Source organism: Lissotriton helveticus, chromosome 3_1 (assembly GCF_964261635.1).
Source record: "Lissotriton helveticus chromosome 3_1, aLisHel1.1, whole genome shotgun sequence".
Lineage (NCBI taxonomy): Eukaryota > Metazoa > Chordata > Amphibia > Caudata > Salamandridae > Lissotriton > Lissotriton helveticus.
In genome coordinates this window covers 290565500-290584440 of record NC_136061.1, presented here as the reverse complement: position 1 = coordinate 290584440, position 18941 = coordinate 290565500, and the positions used below count along the sequence as shown (strand labels likewise).

At 44.6% G+C, this 18941-nt stretch overlaps 1 protein-coding gene across 2 annotated transcripts in view; it reads left to right on the top strand.

Moving 5' to 3' along the window:
• LOC144822378 (uncharacterized) overlaps window positions 1-17289 on the top strand; it is a 1092528-nt gene extending 1075239 nt beyond the window's left edge. For both annotated transcript variants that reach the window (XM_078679823.1, XM_078679822.1), the window contains 2 exons: window positions 12285-12485; window positions 14478-17289. In XM_078679823.1, coding sequence (XP_078535949.1) covers window positions 12285-12485; window positions 14478-14516 — 240 coding nt within the window. In that variant the 3' untranslated portion in view covers window positions 14517-17289. The remainder of the gene's footprint in view (window positions 1-12284; window positions 12486-14477) is intronic.
• Window positions 17290-18941: the final 1652 nt, after the last annotated feature.

The window sequence follows — 18941 nt, the reverse complement described above, 5'->3', positions numbered from 1 at the left end:
GACTATGAGTCTGACTATGAGTTTCCTGCACCATCTACCACGACAGAAGGCAACATCTCGTGATCCACCTCTGCGCCAGCGAACACATCATCCAATCAGACTAGCACAAAGAGAGTCAGACGCATGTTGCCACCTACGCCCGTACACGACACATCACAACCCATCAGCAGGAACCGAGCAGGAAGGTGGTTAGGACCACCTGCAAAACTAAAAAACTATATTTGAGAATAGTCTGCACTGTACGCATTGTTTTGTTCTTCTCCTTTCCCCCTTTCCCCTCGTCTTCTCTCTTCCTTAAGGGAGAAGATGTGTTATGACTATATGTATATGGCTCTCCTAGCACACCGTTTCAGCATATGCTTCGTAGTGTCCCTTCGCAGACACCATACCACCGGTGAGGTCACCAGCTGTGAACTGTCACAATGGTTGTTGACAGCTGATCACCGAACTGACTGGAAGTGTGTACGCTCCGATCTATGTAGGAGCCAGTGTTGGCGAATTTAATTAAAGAACTCTTCAACTTGATATCTGCATTTGGAGTTCTTCACACTCTCCCCCTGTCATCTCTCACTTCTTGCACCTTACACTATCTCCCTGCCAAAGATCCCTATCTTCCCGTCTCCCATTCGCCCTCTCTTCTCCTCTCTTCCATCTCATTTCACGTACAGCTTCTCTCCTCCTGCTGTCCTCTTTATGTCACCAGCTCTCCCCCTTCCACACACTTACCTCTCCTATGAACTTGTCTCCTCTCTGTGCCTACCACTTGCCTTCTCTCTTCGAACCTCCTTTTTCCTCTCCCTTCCACTCTGATAAGGTGTATAGTTATTTGTTTTATACAGTGGTCACTGCATATCTCAAAGGCTTCTTGGCTCTTCTGAGAGCTACGTGAACCACGTGAGCCAGGTTGTATACAAGGACGCCGCTTGGCCGGACTTACCTGAGCGAAATGGTTATTTGACAGGAGTGGCAGTGGAAAATGAACAAAAAAGTATTGGTCAGAATAGTTCCGTTTTTAGATTTTTCCTAAAAGTCATGTGGTTAGGGCCTTCATGGGTGTGAGTTGAGTTCATTCCATATGCTCGACCTGATGATTGCAGAAGCTCTACTTTTGCATATGCTTTTGGGATGATAAACAATTTGCCTTGTTCTGAGCAGAGGTAGTGTAGTGGTTGGTAACGTTTGATTTTATTCTTCAGATGGTTGTGAGCAGAGCCTTCCAAGTTCCTGTAGGTGAGGCACTTGTTTTGAAAGTGATTTTGGATTTAAAGGGGTGCCAGTTGAGATTTTAGTGTTGATGGCAGGTGTTTTGTCCCTTTTGTAGGCTGAAGATTAAGCTGACTTCTGCATTTTGCACTCATTATACTTTTTTTTTGATAAGTGGAGAGACCCACATGTAGGACATCGCCACCCACAGTAAAGGCGTGAGTTCAGTAGTGCACATAGCACCACAAAGTGATGTTTAATTGGGATGAAGCATAGTGAGCTTTTTTCAGGCGTTCCATTGTGTTTTAAGAGGCTTTTATTTCTGATCCTATTTGTGCATGGAGACTTAGGTGTACATCTCAGGTCATGCTTAGCTTCCTGACCTTGACTTTGATAGGGACAGTGTCCCGAAGAACGTAGCTGATGGGCAAATCTGACTCATTATTTAAGCGTGTTGCCCAGGTCCAAGGCCATGATTTCTATTTTGGGGGTTAAGTTTCACACTGTTTAGGTCCATCCATCTCTCTCGCTTTAAACTGTTCTGCTGAACTTGTACATTTTTTTGTCTCCTGATGTCACCTGCAGGAAAATGTGCTTGCCATCCTCCTATGAGTGGCAAAGGAGGCTGTGGACTTCTAGAAATTTTACCAAGAGTTGTAGAAGTGAGAGATGGGAAGTGTAGACTCTTGGGGAACCCTTTGCGGTCCTGAGCTTGTGGAGATGTACAGTTTGCAATTCTGATGTTTTCAGACCAGTGGATGAGGAAATAATTGAACCATTGCACCCATACATCAGTCACTGATGCATGGAGTGTATGTAGGAGGATGTTGTTGTTCCTCATATTGAAGGTGGCAGGGATGGCCTTACAGGACTACATGCTTTGTGATTCTTTATCTGTCTTGTCTAGAAGGTCTTCCCAGACATTTACCACTGCGGGTCTGTTCCAAGTTTGGTTGGTGTTGAAGATGATGTTCATATCTATGTGCATTTGGAGTTGTGTGAAGACTCTTTTTTCAAGGGTTTCGGAGATCTAGCAAGACCCAGAATAAGGCAGTTAAGGCTAATGGCTATTTGTTTTTGAGGAGAAGGGTAACAATGCATATTTTAGTGGAGTGGGCACTCAACACATTTAAAAATAGTTGTTATTGGTGTCTGTTATTGGTGATGCAAAGGATTGCGAGTGTAAGGATGCAATGAATGCAGGGCATGGTTCTCATGTCTGAGGCCTTCACAACTTCGGCACATTCCGCCTTAAGATACGTTTTCTTGACTCTGACCGACTACCAACGAAACATTGCTCTACCTTTTAAATACAGTCCCTAATATTAAGGTGACTCTATGATTGAATCGAAGATCGTATTTAACCTTCTGGAAACTACGCTGCATGGTTCATAGGTCTTCGATACATCTAATAGGAGACTCAAGACAGGCTAATTTTCCCTCTCCTTTAAAAACTCTATGTGGCTCCTGAAGAAGGCGTTGTCTTAAACGCCGAAACGCGCGTCGAATATATTATCTTGCCACTTTTTTAATTGTGTACCACTCTCTTTATTGATTGTAATTATTGTTATTTTGTGTTATATTATGGTCTTATTTTAATTTGTGTATTTTATTGTGTAATTAATATGTTGATTATGAAAATTATTTGTACAATTTATTATTAAATATTATGTGATTTTACCGGTATGTTCTTTTAATGTCCTCCTCTCCCTACTAGTTCCCTTTGTTATTATTATAATTGCCTAGGAATTGTTGCACATATATTATTTTCCCTGTTCTTGGCAAACGGCGACCGGGAAACTCAAGAGGAGGGATAGCACACTTGAGAAATAGACGCCGAGACTGGTCGGCTTTCGAAAATACCATAAGGATCCCCTCCCGGTTACTGACTGATACGCACTCGTATCCAGCATACGTCTTTTTATATATCAACACCTTGGAGTTTTGATTTGAATCTAAAGCAAATACACTTGCTTTCTGGCATTAACTTCCTAAAGACCACTCGTTTGATCGTACGAATCCGGTCCACACTTGATGGATGTCCCCGGTAACATCTATCGTTCTAGACCTGTACGCAACACCTGTTCCAATTTGCATTTAAGGGGTGCTACAGGGTGTCCTTTGGACACCCCTGGCACCCTTTAAATCGCTATCTTATTTGCGAGTAGCAAATTGCTACTCGCAAATAAGGAATACTCCCCATTCATTCCTATGGGCCTTTTGGCCCATAGGAATGAATGGGGAGTTATTCCTTATTTGCGAGTAGCAATTTGCTACTCGCAAATAAGGAATGTGTAGGAATCGCTATTTATTTAGCAATTCCTACATGAATACCATTTTGCGAGTCTCTAATAGCGATTCCTTATGAATCTCCATTAGAGACTCGCAAAACGGTACCTTGATGAATCAGGCTATTCAGGGGGTCCTTGTTTTTCACATATACCTTACTGTAGGTACTCTAGCTTAGTTCTTTTGGGATTTCACACTGCTGCACGAGTTACCATTTTTTTCCAATTTCTTGTGGTTGTTTTGAAACCTACAGGGTGCTATTTGGCCCATGTTATGTTATGTTATGTTATGTTATGTTATATTGGTTTTTATAGAGCGCACGGCTACTCAAAAAGAGTGTCCCGGCGCTTTTATTTATGGTAGGCTGCAAACATAACACATTTAAAAAGAGGATGAGAATAGCGAATAATAACAAAACAGACAGCAAAACAGGAGACCTACTGGGTGAATAGCCAAGTTTTAAGATCATGACCATGTAAAAGTCTGACACTTTTTCTCTCTTTTTTAAAATCTTTTAGTCTGTTTTCGATTTGTTTGGTGACAGCTATCCTGTTTGAATGGCCAAGCACACAAACAGTTATCACTCTAGTCTAGTCATTAACTCTCCCCTATGTGTAGGCCAGGCAATTTAGATTGAACTTTAATATGTCCGCAAAGCGAGTGGAACGCTGGTATGCCAAATGCAAACCCATTTGAGCCTGTCTGGGCCCAGTCACGGTGGGGAGCCAGGTACTATGCCAATTCCACGTCACTTCCTGGTCTTACACACCCCTGGATGGTTTACTCCTTAGAAGAACTCATTGCTCTGAGGTCCTAACAATTTCCACTCCTGCCCAAAGTGCTGAGTACACTCCGAGCCACTACATAGTTATACGGAGGACGGCTTCCATGTCAATCCACCAAACATGAAGGTTGCATTGGGCAGATCCTGCATGAATGTTTCACCTCCTCTATGATGTCAGGTATTAAAAGTGGCTTAATTAATGCTCACTCGCGGGCACCGCAGAACACTGATGTCTTTGACCTGATAACAAGTCACTCTTTTGACTTGCTCTCTTCATTGAAACTTGGCTCAAAGACAGCCTCGAAGATAATTTCATTGATTTGATACACAAGGCTACTCCATCTTATTATGCAACTGCCCTACTCTAAAAAAGGGGCAGGGGTTGCACTAATATTCAAAAACTGTGTTTAAGTATTTAACACACAATGCTTAGCTATAGTAGAAGCTGAAATACTAACTACTGTTTTAGTCATATCTCCAAGCACTTCCATCTCCATCATGACTATCTACCACCCTCTCAGTTCCCCATCCACCTCCATATTTAAGCTCTTTGATGCCATTTCGGCCTTTGCCAATCTAAAATGTTTCACAGAATTTCTCGGAGACTTTAACTGTTCAAAAAACTGTAACCTTATTCAGAACGTGGCATAATGTCCCACGGATCCTCAACTGCCCTGAGTCAATTTACACTAACTATTTGAACTGGACAATTGCAATCACCGATCGATTAGCTCCTCTGTAAATGAATAAAAATATAATTTCTTCTTGGTTCTCCTAATCCTTAGCTAAACTCCCCCCCCCCCCAAAAGCTCTTTTTTGTTTTACATTTATCTTTACATAGTCTAGCAACACAGCTCAACAGCATGTTCCAGTACATATGCAAAGATTTAAAAGAGTTATAATGACCTCAACACGTTGGCACATGGCTGCTTTCCAGATCACAAAATTTTTGCATGCAGCCCATATATCACCATCTTGGTAGTAGAAGTAATAATGGACAAACAGCCCATGAACATCCAACAGTTGTTGTACCCCTTCAACCAGGCTATAATCCCACTCTGCCTGAAAAGGGGAAAATAAAGAGTTAAGAGCAGGGTCCTAAAGAATACACGTTATGATGGAGTGTCACTTGGTTATGCTCTTTTGGGCAACACCCCCTTTCATCAGCAACAACCAGCTGCTCCCCCCAGGCAGCCTTTCATGATCTTTACAGCATGGCCAAATCTCGTCGGTATCTGTATCCCGACCTTCAGTTAGTTATCCTAGTATTCATAACGTATATGATAAATTCATCCTCCACTGTCGTGTAGTATAGATAAAGTCCCAATGATCTGTTACTGCTCTATCATCAGTTCAGCTCGAGTCGATTCATGAACATCTCCAAACCACACCTTGGTGGTTGTACCTTCACAGCTTCCATTCCATTGCTATATTTCTTTTAGCGATCACCAGCTGAGCCTCGGGGAGAGTCAGTTATCTGCCTGAGCTTAAAGCGCCATATTCTAGCAACCTCTTACATTACAAGAAAGCAATATGCACTGCGCACTCCGTTTTATTTACGATCAAATAGGCAATGTTAAAAAATAAAAAAATAAAACTAGACTAATTGAGAATTCTCGGGATTCTTGTCATCCTTCAGCAAATGTTGTGTTGTTAAAAAAAGCTTTTGGTTATCATTCTACACTATACTACGTACCGTAACGTTCCTCAGAATCTTGTAACCTCCTCTTCAATCTCCGTTGACAAGTTCGACATACATATGCCTGAAGATATATTTCGCCTCATAAAGAAATGTAAATCGGCATCCCCTTATCAGCTATCTCCCTTCCAAGTATTCACCTTGACGTGCCTGACAATAAAGGGGCTAATTTGCAGATAGTTATTCTTTCACTGTGTTCTGGCTGAGTCCCTAGTGAACTCAAACAAGGTGTGTCAAAACACCGGCATCCGCAGAAGTTTTTCCAGGGGGGCGGGGCAAAATGTTAACTCATCACCATCCTCCGACATGATGTGTGCCAGGTGGGGCACAAGAAACACTGGGGTGCAGGAGGAGCCATGGGGGGGGGCAGGAAGCAGGCTGCATATGATCTCATACACCATAGGGTTGTTGTGCCACAGCCATCTCTTTCTTTTGTGGCACCCCAAAATCCATACCCGCCCTGGTCCCTAAAATTACCCCCTAGCACTCCAAAATCCATACCCACCCTGAACCCTAAAATTACCCCCCCTTGGACGCCAAAACGGGAAACATCCTTTACAACAAAACCTTTACCACGCAGTACTGTTACAACGCAGTTATTACAACGAAAACCTTTACAACGCATTACACTGGGGGGCGCTCTAGGATAATTTACTATCCAACACCTTCCCTAGTGTCCACGGGGACTGGAGTTGGAATAGTAAATTAAACTATTCACTATCCAGCACCCCCAAGTGTAATGCGTTGTAAAGGTTTGCGTTGTAATACTTGCGTTGTAACAGCATGCATGGTAAAAGCATGCGTTGTAACGCCATACATCCCGCCAAAACCCATACCCGCCCTGAACCCTAAAATGATCCACCTGGCACCCAAATCCTTAACCCACCCTGAACCTTAAAATTACTCCCTGACACCCTAAAACCCAGACCCACCCTGGACCCTAAAGTTACCCCCTGGCACCCCAAAAGCTGAACACTACATTCTGATTGTGTATCCCGCCATCTTCCTGCTCAGGGTGATCTGCTGGTCCAGATCTGCTAGCCCTGGTCCGGTTCTGCTCGCCCTTCTCTGGAGCTATTCTGCCTGCCCTGTTTCTTTTCCAGACCCACCGAGCCTGTCTCTGTGCACACTGCCTGGACCTACTCTCTCTGGCCTGGTTCTTTCTCCTTTGGACTCGCTGCTTCACTGGCGGAGTTAGGAAACAGGTCTCACTTCTCTGAAGCTGCTTTTCCTCACCCAGACCTCCCCAACCCCCTCCACTTGCTCTCTCAGCTTCCTTCCTCCCTACTTCTCGGTCTCTCTTTCCCCACGTCCTGCTAACTGTGTTGCTTTGCCCCCTCCCTCCCTCCGTCTGTTGTCTGTGCAGCCTTGCCCCCACCCTCTCTCCAGTTGTCAGTGTTGTCTTGCCGTCACCCTCCCTCCCGCTGTCTCCACTGCCTTGCCCCCACCCTTCCTCCAGTTGTCAGTGTTGGCTTGTCCCCACCCTCTCTCCTGTTGTCTCAGTTGCCTTGCCCCCACCTCCCGCCCATTGTCAGTGTTGCTTTACCCCCACCCTCCTTCCTATTGTCCATGTTGCCTTGCCCCCCCTTCCTCCCGTTGTCAGTGTTGCCCTGCTGGTGTCAGTGTTGCCTTGCTCTTTCTCCCCCACCTGGTGTCCGTGTTGCCCCGCTCCCCCTCTCCCTCTCTGTGCTCTGCCACTCTCTGTGCACACTGTGTCTGAAAGCTCCCCTCTCCCTCTCTGTGCTCTGCCACTCTCTGTGCTCAGTCACTGTGTGTGTGTGACATGCCCCCTCCCACTCCCTGTGCAAACTCACTGAGTTTGTGAAGTGACCAATCTCCCTCTCTGCCTCTCTCTGTGCCAACTCAATTAGTGTGGGAAGTATCCCATCTTCCCCTCAGTGGTCACCCACTTGCTGTGCCAACTCATTGTACATGTGAAATGACCCATCTCCCTCTGTGCTATGCCACTCTCTGTCCCCACTCACCATGTGGAAAGTGCCCTCTCTCCATCTCTCTGAGCTGTAACTCTATGTGCCCACTCACTATCTGTGTGAAATACCCCATGTCCTTCTTTGTGCTCTGCCACTCTCTGTACCCACTCACTGTGTGTGTGAAGAGCCCCTCTACCAATCTGTGCCCTGCCATTGTCTGTGCCGACTGACTGTGTGTGTGAAACGCCCCTCTCCCTTTCTGTGCCCACTCAGTGTGTGTGAAGTGCCCACTCTACTCTCTATGTTCTGCCGCTCTCTGTGCCCACTCACTGTGTGTGTGAAGAGCCCCCTCTACCACTTTGTGCCCTGCCACTGTCTGTGCCAACTCACTGTGTGTGTGAAGTGCCCCTCTTCCTCTCTGTGCTTTGTCACTCTGTGTCCACACTTAGTGTATTTGAAATGTCCCCTCTAATTCTCTTTGCTCTGCCACTCTCTGTGCCCACTCACAGAGTGTGTGAAGTGGCCCCTCCAACTTGCTGGCACTCCCTGTGCCAACTCACTGAGTGTGTGAAGTGACCTCTCTCCCTCTCTGCCACTCTCAGTGCCAGCTCACTGAGTGTGTGAAGTGCCCCATCTCCCTTTCAGTAGTTACCCTCTGGCTGTGCAAACTCACCGTACATGTGAAATGACCCATCTCCCTCTGTGCCAACTCACTGTGTGTGAAGTGCCTCATCTCGCTCTCTATGCTGCGCCACTCTCTGTCCCCACTCACCATGTGTGAAGTGCTCCCTCTCTGTGCTCTGCTGCTCTCTGTGCCCACTCAATGCATGTGTGAAGAACCCCCTCACCCTTTCTGTGCTCTGCCACCCACTTTCTATGCCCATCACTGTGTGTGTGAAGAGACCCCTCACACTCTGTGCTCTGCTACTCTCTGTACACACTCACAGTGGGTGTGAAGTGCCCCCTGTCCCTCTCTGTGCTCTGCCACCCTCTTTACGCACTCAGTATGTGTGAAGTGCCCCTTGTCCCTCTCTGTGCTCTGCCACTCTCATTACGCAGTCAGTATGTGTGAAGTGCCCCCTGTCCCTCTCTGTGCTCTGCCACTCTCTTTACGCACTCAGTGTGCATGGGTGTCCGCAGGGGGCAAGGAGGGGCGCTCAAGGGGGGGGCAAGTGCCCCTCCTTCCCCACCCCTGCCGACGCCCATGTGTCAAAAGAACCTAGACCCTCAGCGGCCCTCCAAATAAAGAACAAGCACTCTCTTGCCCTTCTCTTTTTGCCAAAATGCTAGGAAGTGTTGTGGCAAACTAACTATGCTTGTTTATAGAATTCGGGAAACTGCTCAATGATGCTTAGCCGTAGCGGAGGCCCATAATCCACTCCTGCTGCTATTCTTTATGATCTCAGAAGATCTACTGAAAATAATTTCACCTCTACCTTGATCCTGCTCGATTTACAGGCAGCTTTTGATATCGGTGACCACTCAGTCTTAATATCTAGGCTATAAACGTTGTGGTCTTAACCATACTGTTTTAGCCTGGTACTCCTCTTTTAGAAGTAGTAAATCTCAAAGAGTGTCGTTAGGCAACTTTCTTTCTGACTACACCTGTGTTACCCGTGGTATGCCACAAGGTTCCATCCTCTCGTATTATTTATATAATATCCACATGCTTCCTCTTATGGAGATTATTAGTTCTTTCAACTGTAGGTTTTATGTCTATGCCAGTGTTATGCAGTTCATTTTCTATCTTAATGTTCAGTCTACCCTGCCACCCTCAAAAAATGCCTTTGTAATGTTAACAGCTGGATGGACCAAAACTGGTTAAAAATGATCATTAACAAAACGGAGATCCTCGCAGTAGGCACGTGCCCCTTAGTCTGGGCTCCCTCTCTATACCCTTATACCCTATGCCCGTGTCCCACCTCTCAGTCCTGTGGCAAAAGCCTGGGTGTTAAACTAGATAGGAAACTGATGTTGGCTAACCAGGTATCCGCGGTTGTTTCATCTTGCTCCTTTTGGATGCGTAAACTAAGACCTATTCTTCCATTTCTTTCCTTGAAAAGTACGAAATTAGTAATGGCTGTAGGGATTGATTCAATATTATATTATTGCATTTATCTTTATTTAGGAATTTCTAACTACCTCCTTCAATAACGAAATCCATTCAAAACCTACAACCGGACTTGTCAATCAACTCCACTATCTGTCCATTCAGAGCACACCTATTTTCAAAACGCTCTATTCAGTTCATAAATTAATTCATGGGCGCACCCCAGAGTTCTTAAGGTCCAGAATTCGTAAATATGTTCCAATTAGCTGTGTTCGTTCCTTAGTGTTTCTTCTAATTTAGCCTTCTTTTAAAAAAAGCAACTTTTTGCGGTAAAGCCTTTTCTTCTCTTAGTTTGTGTAGGAATAAAAAATGAAAAACTTTACTTTTACCTTCACTCCCTTTGTTTCCTGGGTTGAAGACCTGCTAGCTTCAGAGACCTTCAAGTGTATGCACGCTTTATAAGCATTTCTTAACATAACATAACCCACAAGGCGTTCACATGCACACAATCACTTAAAAGTAAAATTACATGGTTAGTGAAAGGTCGCAAGATCAAGCCCACCTTGGTTCCCCTGTTATTGGAAAAATCCAAAGCCAGCAAAGTCCTGTTTCTGTGTTCATGAAAAAGTAGTAGTAATGTTTTGTTTATATATTGTAAACCCTTAATATGCATCGTTTAATTGTGTTATTGGATACAGGGATACTGTCATCATGAAAGCATAAAGCTTATTAAATACAGAGCGTGAGACCTGGGGGTGAAAGGTCCGAGGATCCACCACCCTCCTGCCTCGATAGATACACACACACACACAACACACACCCAACACACCCCAACACACACACACACCCAACACACACCCAACACACACACACACACCCAACACACACCCAACACACACCCAACACACACACCCAACACACACACCCAACACACACATACACCCACCCCACACATACACCCACCCACCACACACACACACCCAACACACACACACACCCAACACACACACACCCAACACACACACACACCCAACACATACACACCCAACACACACACACCCAACACACACACACCCAACACACACCCAACACACACACACCCAACACACACACACCCAACACACACCCCCAACCCCAACACACACACACACTCACACCCAACACACACACACACACCACCACCACCACCACCTACCTCACTAGCATTCACCAGTCAGCATACTAAGGGCCCGAGACCCAGACATGAATTAGAAGGAGAGCAACAAGAAGTGAGTAGTAGGTGAGATCAAAGTAGTAAGGCTTGATGGGTTCATTTGAGATCAAAGTGCGGGGCAGTGTTGCGCAATGCGGCCATGTCTGCATATTTGAAGGTAGATTTGCTGTTTTAACAACACTCTGAATCCCGCTACACACTGCACCTTTGCTTTTTTGGATGACAGGTCAGATACCTTTGATGCAGGGGGCAATGTTCCTTAGAAAAGCACATTTTAAAGTATATCGGATAAGGTCCAGGACTGCATCACAGCAGACTTCACAAAAACGTACCATTCTTAGCGCAACATAATGTATTGAAACAGCCTTGATATACTGTTTAATATACGCCATGCACCACTCAGGATCTTGTTCAAAGAGCAGTGTCACAAAATGTATTCAGTCATCCATGCATCCATTACAAATGACGCTCCCTACCATGCAAGCCACACAGTGTTTCTCAAAACATTTCTTCTGTATTGTATTATACAGTGTGGCTGACTGTTCATGCCGCTGGTGTGAACTTCATTTAGTAAAGTAATTGTTTTAACATTGAATCTGCAGACATGGTGTTAATGAGAGAAGAAACCACGAGATGTATACGTTTGTACTCAATATTAAAAACAATAAAGATTTTACTAAAAGAATAATCTGCATGCAATGAAGTAATTGAGATTGCAGTCTGCTTTAAAAGTGTTAATTCAGTTAAATAAGGGGCAGAAAGCGGAATCAAAATGTAGAATTCAGTAGAGTTGTCATTTTCCAAGAAAGGACAATTGTAAACTTTTGTGCAGTATATTTTGTATGTGTGTGTGGGGGTCTTTCATCTTTTTAGGCTGCTTCTGATGTGGTTCCTTAGTTGCGGGTATGCTTCAAGACCAACATTTTACATAACAGTATTTCTTTTTCCTAGATCCTTTTGACAGCGACCTCATTAGTTAGTTCTCTTTGAAGGAAGTAAGACGCTTTGACATGTAAAAATGATGACCTCTGGGCAGTTTTGATCCTTGTGATTGTGGCGTCTTCCTGCATTTCTGCTCATTGTATCTAAAAAAGGACTTTCTCTTTCCTACGTAGGAAGTGCACGACCTTCTTGCTGCTGGCAAGGTATCCAAATTTCTTAAAACGCAGTCCAACAAAAAGGGCGCGGAGATGTCTCAGCTGGTTCTGCAGAGTATGGATAAAAAGCTGCAGAAACTGAAGAGGAACAGTCCTGAATACCAGCAGCAGGAGAGTTTTTACGAAGAGGCCATGACGAATGCTTTCTATAATCTGATTGTAAGTATGGGAATGGAAGCGCGGCAGGTGGGTTTACACGGCTGCCAGTGCGCATGTCAGTTTCTGCTAGCGGCAGTCTTCTGTCATAACTAGGCATGCGCAGTGTGGGCAGCTGCCCAGGGCTCGCGCAGAGCCCTCCATATAGCAGATTGAGGAGCAGACAGGGTCATCTATGGAGATGCAAAACAGCCCTCAAATTAGAGAGGCCTCGTACATTCTCTTTTCTTCCCGGGCCCCAAAAATCCTAGAACCGACCGTGGGCACAGCAGTGGCAGAGTGGCCACTGTGGTCTCTGTGCGCTTTTCAGATAAACCAAACACAGACCAGGGCTGTTTCTATTTTTAGGCGGTAACCTGTAGCGCCCCTGACTGGTGAGTGCGGAAGGCACCACCAGCACCTATCTCTGCCATGTTTTGCACCAGGTCGGGGTGGCAGTTTAAAAAACGTAGAGAAAGGCACAAAATATACCATGCCCAATATCCCAAAATACATTGAGACAGCCCTCAGGTGGACTTCTAAGCACAAGAGCGAGATGCATACATGCAGCCGTGCGTGGCCACAGTCCATGGAGTTGTGTGCCCCACACATGCAGAAAGTATCACTGGAAGCCCACGCCTGCTATTGTAGTGGTGCACGGATCACGGATGCACATATGCAGCCGTGCACCATTAATATAGCAGCCTTGGCCTTACAGTGACATTTTGTGCATGTGCGGGGCACACAACTGCACGGACTGGTGCCGTGCCCCTGTGCTGTGTGCATTACTCAGACATAGAGATCCCGGGTGGTAGCCTTTGGTTGAGGGGTGTGTCCACTGCCCTAGGGCAGTGGGCGGTGTTCAGAGCCCTCAGATACACCTAACAGGGTATTCTAAATTTGATTTCAGAACTTTATTAATCCTCTGATAACTGCCCATAGATGTTTGTCCAGCTGGGGTTCATTGACCTCTCCTCGCCTCTCTCCAACTTTCTATTATTTCATTTTATGATAAGGTGCATCTCCTTTGTCACTCTATATCACTTACTGAATGATATGCTTTATTTATTACCATTTACATTTCTTTATGATGATTGCCTGTATTGGGATAGTGGGGTAGTGGGCTCAAGGCGTGTGTGGACCCACAGTGTATCCTGGAACCACTGGGCCAGGGCACTTGGCACAGAGAGTGATTGAAGGCCGCACTCCATGCACAATGGACACAGCTGCATTCCATGCTCTGTGGAAATGAGGTTCTGGGCATAGGATGTGGCCTATGTAGGTATTGGCGCTGGGATAATAGGCACAGCGTATCTGCAGAGTCCCCGCTGAGCTGGGTCCCTCGGGTACCTGCTGCAAGTTGTACTCAGGAGGAGACTGCTTAGCGCCAATCCGGTGCTAATGGTAGGTGCTAAAGTATATAATAAAAAAACAAAGATATGTACTGAGAATAAATGTTAAATAAACATTATGGTTAGCTGCTACGATTTAATGTGTGTTTTAAGAAAGATAAATAGTCACTTAAAAAACTTCATTGGAAGAGATGTTATGGCTATTATTGAAAACCTAAATAGTACTGAAATTCCTAAGTTATGTTTACTTACATCACTTATAAACCCCTAATGCACTGCTCGTGCATTCACCCTCCCCACCTTAGATGACATTATAAATGTCGTCTTGGAGACATGTAGGTGGATTCCACTTGAAAACTGTCTTTTAGAACTTGGGTTTTGACAGTTCATTGTAGTCACGTTTTCCCTGGCGAAAACAGACATCTCAGCTATGCAGAACGTAAACACTCAACTCATTTACCGCCCGGATCCTTTTGAATTAACTCACAAATATAGTTCAGTGGGTTCTTGTGGCCGCAGAAGAGACGTGGCTTAATTGTAGATCCTTCATCATGAGAGTGATCGATTTAAAACCAATGAGGTGAGATTTGTAAGTAGTTTCTACATGTTTTATTCACTTTGCACCCACAACGCTATTAACTTATTATTTGTGACTTCATTTCAGGAAACTGCTCTGTTGAATGCAGGTTATAGTCCTCTGTGAACCGACTGAACACACTGTGGAGATGCCCAAAGAGGCCGAAGATACCGAAGACAGATGCCTCCTGCTACATACATCCCTTGGAACATGTGTTTCCCTGTGACATAAGACACATTAAGAACTTCTTTTTGAATATTTAATGCGTTACGTATTCACGTACATTTCCAGTTGATATGAGTCTGTAATCCAGGCAGTTAGCCTGTTGGGTATTGTATCCAGGAACCAGAAACATGAAGATCCGTGCTGAGGTACCTGAGATCAGCTACTAAGGCTGGGCACTCGAATTTCACTGTGATGGGGGACATTAGCCCTTACCCCCCAGTGCAGCTTTCCAGTTCTCCATCCCTGTTGCTCATCCTCTTTGGCCGCAGGGTTCCAATGCAGTGTCATTGACAAAGCACAACCCTAGACATAATAGAAATAATCTGGAAGGGGGGGGGGGGTTCTGCAAGGTTTTTTACCTGATTAACTCTAGTGTGGTTAAGAAGAACGGAAGGTTGGGTTCCCGGGGAATGACTGGTGCCTGTCTGACACAAAATTCAGGCAGATGAAGGCTAATAGGCCTAAGGACATGGTACCAGAGGGAAGTTAACTTACGGCATGAAGTGGCCCATGCAGGCCTGGGCAGGGTCAGGTTTGGCAATTCCTTTTGTTCCCTCTAATAATTTGCAGACAGAAATCTCACATATTGGCAATTAAACAATCGCCATGAAGGGACTTCCTTCTGAATGAAGAACATATTCTCATTCTACTTGAGCCAGGATCACCCAAAAAAAAGTGCTTCAAGAAAAACGGGGAGGGAAGCAGAGGAGTCTTCTTAAGCCAAAGGAACCTTACTTACTAAAAGTCTTGTCCACAATTATGGGCCTATTTGATGACCAAACCGCCCCCCTCTTGATGGATCCAATAACTTCAAAGTGGGTTTGGTAAAAGAGAAAGAGACAGAACTACAGATTGATTCATAATGTGTTGTGTCTTATGGGTAGGTCTGCCGATGAGGATCTTAACATTTGGAGTATGCAGTGAGATATACATCCTTGTACCAGACTATTGCCAAGCCATGGGAACATAACAAAGGTTTTGATGGCGATATCCAATACAGAAACCACATTCAAGCTCTTGCTGGTGTGCAGAGGTGACTTCTAGTTCCTGGGCTTCACATTCAAGGAAAAAAATTACATGGAAAACGGCTTTCTCATGGGTTACTCAATTGTCTGTGTACATTTTGAGACTTTTTGTAACTTAGAATGGGCATCAAGGGTCACATTATAGGCTGATATTCTTGTGCATTACCTGGACATTTTTATTCTGAGGTTCTCCAGCCTCACCAGTTTCCAATAGAAACCTTTAGGGGTTTTATTGCAGTATGCACAGTTTTGGGTGTCACTTAAACACTGAATAAATCTAAGGACCCAACTACCAGACTCTTGTTTTCTAGATATCTTGATGGCCTCTTTAAAGGCATCTGAATCTTACTCACAGCCAAAGTGCTGTAATTCCAGGAAGCTCTGAAACTTTGTTTTTACACCTCTACAAAATGTCGCTGCACCAGCACCACGCCCTGACAAGGTAGGTTTTCTTTGCTATCCATGTTTAGAGCCTTATCAAAATATATAGTGGAGGCTTTGTCAGGGCTCAAGGTCAAGCATTACTAAACTATGCACCTCATGGAGGTGAGGCAGGACATGTGGATCTGGGCCCTCCACTTGCAGAATTTAATGGTCTACTCACTAACCATAGCCAGCTGCTTCCAACTTTGACTTGGCTTTACACACTCACATAGCAGGTTGTGTTGGCAGCAGAACAAGTGGTATCTAGGAATGCGACTTTCCTTTAGCTCTTTCTAAAAGTGGTTGCCGTAGGGGTGCATTGTGAAGCATGAAAGATAGTCTTCCGGTTAGAAAGTATGTCAACATTGGCTCCCATCAATAATCTGAGCACACGGTGCCCCTTTGTGCTTAACAAGTTATTTTGCTTGATGCGCAACATTCTTTCTGTAGCCAGGCGACCCTACATTTGAATTTGATGTTGCCTGGGGGTTTAAGACCCTACAACAAATGTATTTGTTGGCTGGGTGGATAAAGTGGTCAGACTCGAGTCCCAAACAGATTCTATATCACCTGCACCGTTTGTGCTCTATAAAAAATAAAGCAAACTAAAAGTGAAAGTGCCATTTTCACCCCTCACACTCTAATTGCCACAGTCCCCTGTTCCCAGCAGACAAATCACCTCCTATCGGATGGCCTCAGCATGAACTCTTCACTCTGAATATCCTCTGTGGTTGTCTTCCACTTCTGGGCTGACCCAGCCCCACGCCTATAGAAGGAGACCCATCGGTGTCATGGAGATACAGATATGTCTCCTGGTATCAGGGTAGGAAATAGTCACCAAGTTGTTCACACCTCACCCATGTGCTCTTATAGATTCTTGAGGGATCACGTTGAAGTGCACTCATACCATGGCCTGGGATTCTTAGGGTGGATCCTCTGTTGGAGCCTTGCAGAGGAACTTCCATTTGGTAGACTGGCTTTCTCGGCCCTCTAATACTACTTTTATCATTGGTCTCCGATTCTGGTCTTGGGGAGGGGTAATGTGTGACCTTTAACTGTGTTACCAGCTGTAAATCTAGCCCCATGTTATAGCTTGTAAAATATCCCTTTCTGTACAGTCGTTTACCCAGAAATCGCCCCATCCCTTTACATGATGTTTTCTATCAGGGGGAGATGAATTTCTGCACTCCCCACTACATGTCAAACAGGTTGTCCCACAACAAAAATATGGCATCCTCCATAGCAGGATCAATGACTTGTGACATGTCAGTTTCTACTTTCTTGAGCATCACAAATATAAAAACAAGCACTCTTGAGTCACAGGAGTGCGAGAGGCCACGGCAAGAAATATTGGAACACACTGCACACCAATACAAGTTAAACCGCGTCAACAGACTGCTTTAGTCATGAGTCTTCTGTTTATACAACCAGAGTGTATTAGTTGAGTATCGTACATATTGAATACTGTACATACTGTCATCATGTAATTTCTATTTTCCCAAAAATCTTCTAAGCGTGGTTCTCCTAAGTGCCGATTATACCTTGCTACAATAAACTGTAACCGTATAAATAATTTACTAATGTAAATACCCCAGATTGCATCACTGCAGAGACCTCACCATCATGAATGAGAATTACGCATCTGTAGGTCAGTTTGGCTTTTCACTCACACCAGGCTGTATCTCACACACGTTGAGGTCAACTGGGCTGTGCCATTCAATTATGACGTTTACGTAAGTGCACAACATAGGTAGACAGCAGAAGAGAGTACAAGAAGACCTCCCACCATAAAGTGAGCCCTTCTGTTGCCCCTTGAGATAATGGAGTAGATGCTTTGTGTGCAGCAGAGTTATGCTTCACCACATGGGAATAGTACTTTTCATATATAATCTGAACTGCAGCCTGTATGTACATTTGTAGAGCCGTGTATATTTAAAATCTCTTTTACTATATCAAGTCATATGCTCTCATTAGTGTCAAAGATTGTGAAAACCTGAGGGTTCTGTGAGAGCATGCTTCCTTTTTCTTTTTAACTGTACTTGTCAGTTTCGCAAAATATGAAGTTAAAAAAATCAAATGCGAGGTAGTTTACTGCAACAAATGATGTTCAGTGGCTGGGCTTGCATAAACTAACAGTGATGCAGTCTGCACGGAATACAATGTATCCTGCATGCATCTGTTTCAGAGAGGTTTTCGGTATTCAGTAGTACGAATGAGATAGATTGTCAATCAATCAAGGAGACTCTTGTGAGTTCTGAAACACGTAGCTTGTCTGGTGGTTTGATGAGCAGTTAACCTTCGGCAAGCAAATTGTTTATTACTTTAGGTAAGTGTACAATCTGATGGATACTTCTAACCACAGATTCCTCAATTTAGAATACTTTCCATGTACCAGACTGGATCTGGAGACTTTTTATAGCTCTGCTTCTGCATGCTGTTAGGTGGCACTGGGTGGCTTCACGCTTATTTTCTTTTTTTTTTAAGTCCTCATTTCACCGTTGGCAGATGCAAAAAAACACTAGCAACCCTCGTTCTATTCTGGGCGCCCAGGGCTGAAGTTTTTGCTTTTGCCCTGCCCCCTTGTTCAGGGCATGGTGTAATCATAGGACCCTTTAGGGCTTTAGACCAGCCTCATTTCTTTTCCCCACTCTAATAGAGATTCCCACACCGTGCTATTTACATTATGTGCCAAAAGGGGTGGCTTCTCGCTGATTCCATACCGTCCTGGAAGTGATGGAGAAAATCCGCATAAACACTCCTCCCTACATACTAGCATCAGTTCCTTTCTTTCTGCGCTTTCCGACACAGATCTGGAGCTCCACTACTAATTTTGTCAGTTTTTCTGTTGATATCTAAACAATTTTACCAGAGTTCTAGG